The 10558-nt window shown below is 37.9% G+C and overlaps 1 protein-coding gene across 1 annotated transcript in view; it reads right to left on the bottom strand.

Annotated features, from left to right (window-relative positions):
* Positions 1–9897, bottom strand: part of LOC107567983 (LIM domain only protein 7-like) — a 36874-nt gene extending 26977 nt beyond the window's left edge. Inside the window, exons 1-7 of the mRNA XM_016253813.1 lie at positions 9893–9897; positions 9761–9791; positions 8626–8739; positions 7374–7572; positions 5493–5652; positions 2369–2398; positions 1647–1854 (exon numbers count right to left, since the gene is read on the bottom strand). Of these exons, the coding sequence (XP_016109299.1) occupies positions 1647–1854; positions 2369–2398; positions 5493–5652; positions 7374–7572; positions 8626–8739; positions 9761–9791; positions 9893–9897 (747 nt within the window). The remainder of the gene's footprint in view (positions 1–1646; positions 1855–2368; positions 2399–5492; positions 5653–7373; positions 7573–8625; positions 8740–9760; positions 9792–9892) is intronic.
* Between the last annotated feature and the right edge of the window lie 661 nt (positions 9898–10558).

Here is a 10558-nt window from a genome sequence, read left to right as displayed (position 1 = left end):
ACATTGCATAAGTATTTATTAACTCATTACTTAGCTGAAGCACCTTAACAGCCTCAAGTCTTTTTGGGTATGATGCGACAAGCTTTGCACATCATCATTTGGCAATTATCGGTCATTCTTCTCCTCGCCTCTTCACCTCTCAAGCTCTGTCAGGATGGATGGGGGCAAACGCACATTTTCAGGTTTCTCCAGAAATATTTGATTGGGTTCAAGGCCAGGCTGTGGCTGGGCCACTTTCACAGAGTCACAGAGCCATCTATAAACCACCCTTGCTGTGTTTAGGTTCATTGTCCTGTTGGAAGGTGAACCTTCTGGAGGTTCTGACAGCCCCACAGCATGAGACTGTTACCAGTACACTTTACTTTTTGGATGATACTCTGCAAGGTGATGGGCAGTGCCTGGTTTCCTTCAAACATTATGATTGGAACTGAGGTTCATCAAACCAGATAATCTTGTTTCTCAACAGTCTAAGGGTCCTTTAGGTGCTTTTTTGCAAATTCCAAGTGGGTTTTTGGGTGTCTTCACTGAGGAGAAGATTGAGTCTGGCCACTCCGACATAAAGCCCAGATCGGTGGAGTGTTGCAGTGATGTTTGTCCTTCTGTAGGTTTCTCCCATCTGCATATATGATCATGGAGCTCAACTAGAGATACTATCAGTCTAGACAAGGCCCTTCTGCATCAGTTTGGTCAAGAGGCCAGCTCTAGGAAGAGTTCTAGTTGTTTCAAACGTCTTCCATTATGGATAATGAAGGCTACACGATTCTGTGAACCTTCAATGAAGCAGAATTTTTTTCTGAACTCTTCCCCAGATGTGTGGCTTGAGGCAAACCTGTTTCTGAGCTCTACAGGCAGTTCTTTTGACCTCAGGGCTTGGTTTTTGCTCTGATATGCATTTACAGCCATTAGACCTTTTATTAAAATGTGTGTGCCTTTCCAAATCATACCCATTCAATTGAATTTGCCAACTTATGTTGAATTTGTTAACTTCACTTGAAGTGTAATAACATCTACAAGCAATATGAATGCTCCTGAGCTAAATTTCAGCTGTCCCAGATAAGGGTTTGAATACTTATGCAATGGAATCATTTCCATTTTTTATTTTTAATCAATTTGCAAAGAAACCTGTTTTTTGCTTTGCAATTATGGTGTATGGAGTGTAGAATGATGTCGGGAAAAAAGTAATTTAAGGCAATTTAACATAAGGCAGCAACATTAAAAAAAATGAAGGGGTATGAATACTTTCGCAAGGCACTGTGTATGTATATATATATGTATATGTATATGTATATGTATATGTATATATATATATATATATATATATATATATAGTCATTAACCCATTTGACTTTCTTTCTTCTGTGGAACACAGAATATGATATTTTGAGAAATATCCTGTTTTCTGAGAAATATACTAACAATATACAATATTGCTTTTGTCTATACAATTCTTAAAATATCTTCCTTTATGTTCCACAGGTGAAAGAAACACATACAGGTTTAAAACAACACGAGGGTAAGTAAATGCTGACAATTGCCTTTCTTGGGTGAACTATCCCTGTAAACATTTATTTTATTACTCAAATCTGCGTGTTCAGTAGTTCCACAACCATGATGTATAAAATGTTATGCAAATAAGCATCACTTACTTCATGCCACTTGGCTTCACTTTCCTTTATTCTGTCCCGGATGCTTTGTAACTGCTCCTGCTGAATTCTCTGTATGGCTGAGGGGTCAAGGGTCACCTCTTCAACAGACAGCTGGTGAATATGCCGTGACCCCATCTGGTCAAAGCTGGAGCAGGTGTCAGACTCCTGTGGAATGGGCTCCAGTGTGATGTCACCCATAGATTTGCTTCTGTTGAGTGGAGATGGACATGGTCATTTAAATGTTAATCTCCATTCAAAAGCCCAGAAGTTTGGAATGTTGACTTTTATAATTATGTTAAACTGACATCTAGAGGTTAAGACTTGAACTGTACCCCGTAAAAGCAGTGTTAAAGACATTAGCATCATAAACTTAATCGAGAGATAAACCAGCAAAAACTGCACACAGTGATGGAAAAAAAATAATAGTATAATATTACAATACAACATAAATAAGCGTATGCATTAAAGCTTATGCCGTAAAATAACGATTTAACGATGCGGGAGAGACAGAATGCAAGATACTGCTATATAGCATGTAGCAATTTGTAAAATGCTGCGTGATGATTGATTTTATAATTTACTTGAGGGACATCTCCTTCAAAATGCACACATTCCTATAGAAAAAAAAGCAGCCTGCGTAATGGAGCCACAAATGCAAAAGCAATCAGGAGTTTGTTATTGCAAGATGACACTGAAGCAACATCAAAAATTGCAAAACTCACCCTGTGTACCGAGAGTGTCTCATGGGATATCTGGGAAATCATGAAAATATTTGATTGTGAAACTGTCTTTATAGTAAATGGATTTATTTTTAGTTTCTCCCAATAGAGGATCAATTAAAAAGAAGAGCACACCCACAAATAAATTCATTTACCCACCCTCATGACTTACTATCGATCATGGAACACACACACAAAAGAAAATAAATAAATCAATAAAAATAAATTCACAGCTGGTATTTTTATTGGCCCAAAAAGTTAATTTGACATTTCAGTGCAAGTTCTTTGACTTCAGACTGTGACATGTCAGACAGACACAAACATTACAGCATATGAACAGAGCTCCAGTTGTCACAATGGCGCATACACAGAATTTATTACATTATATAATGATATCCGTGTTGCAAAACTATTAAAATCACATGTAACACTAAATCAGCTCAAGAAACTCCCAAGAGATCTTTAGTTATTGGAGATTTTTGGTTAAAGCCCACTGTAAAACAATCGTAAAACAAATGTTGTAGGTTTCATTTTGCTGGGATCTTATAGAAATTACTGCACAAATGCAGTTTTAGTGGCTGTTTGCAGAGTTATTCACTGTTATTAAGTTCAACTTTCCAAAACAGCCCTTTTTCTATGCTTGCAGTGGATGTGCGCAGGCCTTTTTTTTTTTTTTATCATACACAGCTTTGGCCAAATCATCTCACACCAATAAATACGAGGCTAGGGAAATGAAACACTGAAATTAAGCTCAGAGATTAGAAGGATGTTACCAAATTAATAATTTGTTACACTCTCAAGATGGCCACAACTGCTACATTAGATCTAAATTAAGCTCCATTAAAAAGGAAGCAAAGTTTACAAACCACAAGCAGTTCTAGTAATGAGATGAATGAACAGCAAATTAGTGAAGACCCACACAGTGCCAAGATAAAATTGAAGGATCACGCCAAGCAATTCTTCCAAATGAGCTCCACTACAGTAGAACACCAGTTTAGGAAAAACTAAGCATGTCTTCTAAATTAATAAAGCTTATTTAGTTACAATCAACAGATGAACGAAAAGTAGTAAGGACCAGTTGGATGTACATAAGCACAAATATTAGGGCACCACGGTAGACACAGTCTATATTTGAAACACTCTCTAAACTCTGACCTCTGGTTTGATCTCTGGGGCGGCACTGCGGCCAGCCGTGAGGCATCTGACAAGGTGAGCCATGACTTCCTAGCACTTGGGGTCACCATAGGGGCCACCCTGGGTCCTAGAGGCTTTGAAGGGATAGCAAAGTTCACTGGGGCCACGGAGGTTACAGAGTGAAATCTGCGACTCGCTAGGTCGTCCTGCACAAGGTCTGGTTCAGCGCGATCCGCATCAGAGTCACTGTCACTCTGGTAACTGCTTGCCCATTGGAGGAAGGCAGAAGCAGGAGGAAGGTCGTGGCATAAGCCCCTCCCACTTTCACTACAGCCAAAAGATGGTGGACAGACTAAGAAAACCACCTCCAATTACACGCACAATATATTTGTTACAGCCAACCCTGTTACATAAGAAACTATCAACAATAAAACTGAAGAAAATACCATTTTATATGGACAACATTAATGGTTTTTTTACAACTTAATTTGTTTCTTTTAAAGGGGTCACATGATGTTGCTAAAAAGAACATTATTTGGTGTAATGCAATGCGTTTATGCGGTTTAAGGTTCAAAAAACACATTTTCCACATAATGTACATTATTGCTTCTCTATGCCCCGCCTTTCTGAAACGCGTTGATTTTTACAAAGCTCATCGGTCTGAAAAGCGAGGTGTGCTCTGACTGGCCAGCTATCCAGTGTGTTGTGATTGGCTGAATACCTCAAGTGTGTGACGGAAATGTTATGCCCCTTAACATACTGTGCTTCCATGTGTCCCGGCGTGACGAGACAAAACCAATAAAACACATTACAAACGAGGCATGTTGCATCCAGTGAGGACATAATTACGGATTATAATGACTTATACTGTGATTTTACGCTTTGTGTTGCGTATTGCGCCGCATAAACATAAAACCATGTCTGCATTTGTGATCGGAGAAATGACAAACAACAAGCACTACTCTACACCGCTCAAGCTCGCGTTTGAATCATCAGTGGCAAATTCTTTAAATAGAAAAAACGTACTTACAGGCTGCGAGTCAGAAGCGCCAGACTGTCCTTGCAAAGTTGGAACTGCCCCGCTTTATAGAAACATTATGTCCTCTTTTGGAAGGCCAAACAAAGTAGTTTCGCTTTCACAACGAAACACACAGCGGCTTGAGTGAGCGTTGCACGGCGGATTCGACAAAGGAGGCTTGCGGCAACCACATGTGACGACTCCGGGCTGGACTCCGCTTCGTCCACGGTGAAAGCTGATCGACAGCGCAAAGTTGATGCTGAGGCGGGCTGGACTCCGCTTCGTCCACGGTGAAAGCTGATCCGGTGATCGACAGCGCAAAGTTGATGTATGTCCTCAGAGACCAGCACGGATCAGCTCTAGGCATGACGAAGCGGATATCATCCTCTTTTGGAAGGCCAAACACGACATGGCAACAGCAACAATACTACAGCGAGAATAAAAGTTAAGCCTTCTTTCTTTGCGTGAACATTTGGGCGGCGTTATGCAAATCTTCCCACATCGTGACATAGACGTGTGGGAACGAGCATCTATGTTAGAACGAGCCGTTTTAGGTAGGCGTGGCTGACTCTTAACTTTTATAAAGAATATCTCTTTGGATTTGAGACTTTAGTCTTTGCAACTTTACAGATCTTCTTTATGCACCAAGAGCTTGTAACACTCCAAAGTGAAAGGAAAAATTGAAAATCGCATCATATAACCCCTTTAAGTTTGAACAGCAAACCTGCATGATCTCAAAGCTCAAGCAGGATATATACACATGACAAAACAAATGACAAAAACATTCAAGAATTTTAAACGAGCATTTAAGATTCTTAAGGGCTTTTTTGGACATTTTAGTGAGTAAATTTAAAATTCAAAACCCATCGACACCCTGCTGTATATCCGTTATAAGCTTAGCAAAAGTTGTCATCCAACATTTGTATGCGGAATCAGTTTTTGAAGCGAAGTGAGCCAGAAAAGAGTGCATCATACCTAGTGAGGTTGCCTGCATAACTCCTGCCTCCCAGCTGGTATTCCTGCCTTTTCTTCCTCAAGGCAGATGGGACATGCACTCTTTCCCTGATGGGGGCATCACTTTTACTGCCTTCTGCCATCCTGAAGCAATGCTCTGCTTCTGCGTCACTACAGCAACCTGGGAGATCACAACAGAGTAAAAGAAAGATGATAAACAAAATCAACAGTCAAGTGAGATGTCAAACACACCTCACATATTTGTGTGCAGAATCTTGTGAAGAGGTCTAGAGCAGTCACGCGTTAAGAGTCTATTGCTTGTTTTGTTGCTCTTCAGTATTTACTTGCAGGCTACATGATGCCACTGTCTTATTTGTGTGTGTGTGTGTGTGTGTGTGTGTGTGTGTGTATAGTTCCTAAACAGCACTTTATTTTGCTTTGGCATTACCATTTTAGTATCATGACAACCCTAGAGCACCCTACAGTCTTCCATCTTTCAGTTGGCATCAGCTCTATGCATTACCGAATGGGTGTGGAACGATCAGGAATGTCACACTTGTGTGAATGGATGGGGTGAAGGGACAAGGTCTAGGTAGCAAACTTTCATTACCAAGTGTTTGAGAAATGCAATATCAAAGTCACAAAGTCAACAAGACATTGTGATTTTAGTGATAACACTTAGAGATATTTAAGCAGTATGGACCATTATGTCTTGAAGCAAATGTCTGACAATTTTGCTCAATTGAGTTTAAGAAAAAATGTGTACATTTACATGCAAACTAATAATCAGTTAATAATTGGATCGTTGGCTCAATGGGACTGAAATGCCTTCATTTAATTTAAACTCCTTAATTGATCCAAATGAGCTTTACTGGAATGAAATTTCAATCTGATTAAAAGGGGTGGTGTAGATCTTAAATAATTTGCTAAATATGAAAACATTAGCCATTAGCTTACTGCAAAACTACTTTCTCAATTGGATTCAGAAAGACCTTGTGCACATGCACAGTCATGATGTGTATGTTTATTTAGGTCATACAACGTTCACGTTTATTTACTTATTACGAAGTGCTCAGTAAAGCGGACACTGAATATTTGATAAAAAGCGATATCAGTTAGTTCCAGTAAAACTCCTGCAGTGGCTTTTCTCTGATACAGACTGACAGACTGCATTTGCACAGAAATTTTGTTCTAAATAAATGCAATGACCATGTAAATTAATATTTGAATCAGATCACAAAGGTTAGGGTGTGTACACTAACACTACCGTTCAAAAGTCGAGGGTTGGTAAGATTGAATGTTTTTGAAAGACGTCTCTTGCAAATGCAGTCCTAAGACTATTTATTTGATCAAAAATACAATAAAAATGTTAATATTGTGAAATATTACCATTTAAATTGCGATTTATTCCTGTTATGGTAAAGTTAAACTTTTAGCATCATTGCTCCAGTCTTCAGTGTCACATGATCCTTCAGAAATCATTCTAATAAGCTGATTTGCTGTTCAAAAAACATTTCTTGTTTTTTTTCAGGATTGTTTGATGAATTGATTAAAAACACCTTTTTTTAGAGAACTTTTTGTAACAAATGTATGTGTCTTTACTGTCACATTTAATCCATTTAAATCATCCATGCTGAATAAAATAATTACATTTCTAAAAATAAAAACAAAACTGACTCACAACTTTTGAAAGTGTGTATATAAACAGTACTTTCAGAATCTGAAATGTGATTCAAGTCAGATTAATGAAAATCAGTGCATGTTAACACCCATTGTTCACTGCAAAGTTCCCACTGTGATGACCAAATCAAATAGAGCACAAGTACAATAAAAAAAGGACCTTATTACACAATTACATACACACACACAAAAAACAACAAAGACACACACAACCAGTCTTACCTTCACTGCCGACTCTAAGTGTGCAGTCTGAAGCCACGCTAAGTGTGCGAGACTCCACTGAGTCCAGGCTCTCGACTGAGTCCTCTCTCCTGTAGCCCGACTGCTTCAGACCGAACAGATCCTCCCTGTCAGAGAACCAGCCCTCTGCGTACCCACTGTCCCTCACACTCGACTTGGACTGCACAGACTCCTCCAGAGCCTGAAGAAGGTGAATAAAGAGCCAAAACTTCAGAGAGGGTTGAAAAGTGAGTTTTAGTAAACAGACTTGAGCTCCAGTAGACTTTTACTGTGGTTTTTCCATTTTACTGACTGAAGAAATTACCTAAATGCTGAGCAATGTGTCGGTCAATTCTTTGATAATTACTATGCGGAGACTGACAACACTGACTTGCGCTTGACAATCATTTTATCAGGAGCCAAACATGGACCTGCATGACATCCTTTGTAAAAAACACCGAGTCCAATCACACGAGACTCAACTGTAATGTAATGATTCGGACTAGTGAGGGGCCTGTTTGTCTTATGGATATATTCCAATGCATAAACACTTGATAGAAACTTTATGTGAAATGTTTTAAAATTGAATGAGAAGGTATTTTAAGTTGTAGACACATTAAATTGACATTTTATCATTGTGCAACAAATCTCAGACTTACGCCCTTGTTTATTTTGCTATTATTTAATAATAATAATAATAATAATAATAAGTAAGTAAAAAAAATCACTTAAGGTATTAAACTATAAACATCAAACTGGCATTTCATCATTTGCACAACAGAATCTCACATCCTTGTTTTATAAATACTTTGAAGAAGAAGAATTTTAAGCTAGTATAAACAACAAATTTAAATGTTATAGTTTGTGCAACAACTCTGACTTGTTCATCCTTGTTTATTTTAAAAATATTTAATATAATAAAAATAATCGTTATTATTATTGTTAAATATTTTAAATGATTTAAAATAATTCTTTACATTGAAGGCAAGCTATAAACAAAAAAAAACTGACATTTCTAATTTAGAAACATTGATGATTTCATCCTTGTTTATTTTATACAATAATTTCATTTAAAAATTAAAAACAAAAGAAAAACAATGTAAAAGTTTCACTGTATTAAAAAGGTATTTTAGGTTATAAACGCATCAAACTAACATTAATTGATCTTGTGCATCAGCTCTCAAACTTGCATTGCACTTTCTCTGAATAAAAGAGAAAAGGGAAGAAGAAGAAAAATCGCATCAGAAGTAAATACCTTAGATAATGCTGTGCCCAGCAAACCTTCAAAGGCTTTTAGATTCAGCTGTGGTCCAGTGTAAAACGGATCAGACTGGGCCTTCCTCCCCAACCAGTATATAGTTATCAAAACCTGTATGTAATAACAGGATGACAGAAAAAGCGGTAAAAAAAAAAAAAATAAATAAAAACCCCACTTCAAACAAACGAGGACAAAATATAATTGAGAAAAAAAAGAAAAAGAAGAGGAAGATAAACTTGAATCTGTATTTTTCCCTAATTAACATGTAGATATTAATTTATAATTTATTAATTTAAATCAGAATTTTCACTTTCACAAGTTTTAATATGAAATGACACAAAAGCAAAGCCCCTGAGAATTCAGTGCTGTGCGTGATTGCGTGTGACATGAATGGCTTCTGTGTCCCAGTTACATTCCTTTTCTCATCTATAAAACTTTGACCATTTACACACACACACACACACAGGGTGCCAACAGGACAGGAATGTGGCACACGTACAAGACAATGAAGACAACAGGGCTTTGTGGTGCCTGTTGGATCTCTAAGATTAATTATTCTAATGAGTTATCAAATATTAGCAAAACAACATATTACCAATGAAACAAAGAAGCATAGCAGACTGTACATGCAGATGCTGTGCAGTTCCAGTTCAAATTCCTTTCACATATTCAAAACTCGAATTACAATCAATCATTAGTCATCATCAGTACCACTTATCTTTTTCCCCTAACATTACTTACTCTGAAACAATCATGAGCACACTGGAGAAAAATCTGAGACAATCGTGAGCAAGAGAGCTTTTTGAGAACCACATGGAGGTGTAACACTAAAACATTTTTCTAAATTAAACAATTGTTCATTTCAAAACGTTGTTCTTCAATGGAGTCATTAATCCATATATATTATAGTGCATGCAAAGCAGTCCTTTAAGTGGCTTTAAATGACACCGCAATAACACCTTCAGCAGAAGACTGCGACGAGATAAAATTTATAAGTATGCAAACTAAAGAGTCAAAGGCCAAATTGTTTACATTAAAGACAAACCATGCATAGACTCACTTGGTGCACCGTTTAGTTCAGAAGTTATTGGTTTGTGATTAAGAACAAGCTTTTAATAGCAGAAAAACTCACGTTTTTCAGTCTCCTGCTTGTCTCTTCACGTCTAAGCAGAAGGAGAGAAGGAGGTTAAATGTGATGAACATTCACAGTCACACACACAGATCAGTTCCAGCTCACACTAACAGTACCAGCAACTAAATCCACCCCATACCCTCCAATAAAATTAAGTCATTTCTATAAATGGACCTCAACTACACACCACATAAGCTTTACAGCAAGTCAGTAATCATGTACACATCATGATTTTTATTCACAACAAGCAATGTATACAAAGCTTGCAGTGCTAATATAACAAAGACAATCAGCAAGTGCTCAAAAGAAACTCTCAACTATCTGACAGAGGAACATACTTGTTCCCTCAGCGTGCTGACACCGGACATGTGAGCCATCTGTTTGTCACCATGAACTAGCAAATATGGTTTTGCAAAGGAATTCAGCTATTTAAACACCAGGTGCTAAGTGTCAAGCTACCTCAAATATAAGTCAGACAGGCTATAAGAAAACAGAACTTGAGCTGTGGTTCTGATGTTATTAAGCGAAAATGTCTATGTTATTTCGTTGAGCCCTAAACCAACATGACTGCGAGAAAGTATGCAAGTTAAAAATAGCACTCAGATCCACTATAGCTTCACCATAGCATTTGGTTTGAAGGGACAGTCATATGGAGCTAAATTTAGAGATCACTGTGCCCCCCGCTCCACCCTCTCGTGCCCCTCGTCCCTCTACAAGGCCAATGGTAGGGACATCTCAGCAGGATTGACAACATGATTTATTGTTCAGGGTTGAGTCAGGACCTAGAAAATGAGGCTG

This window comes from Sinocyclocheilus grahami, unplaced genomic scaffold (assembly GCF_001515645.1).
Source record: "Sinocyclocheilus grahami isolate Dianchi unplaced genomic scaffold, SAMN03320097.WGS_v1.1 scaffold1204.1, whole genome shotgun sequence".
Taxonomy (NCBI): Eukaryota; Metazoa; Chordata; class Actinopteri; order Cypriniformes; family Cyprinidae; genus Sinocyclocheilus; species Sinocyclocheilus grahami.
The sequence above is the reverse complement of the archived record's forward strand: the minus strand, read 5'-3'. Positions and strand labels throughout refer to the sequence as shown.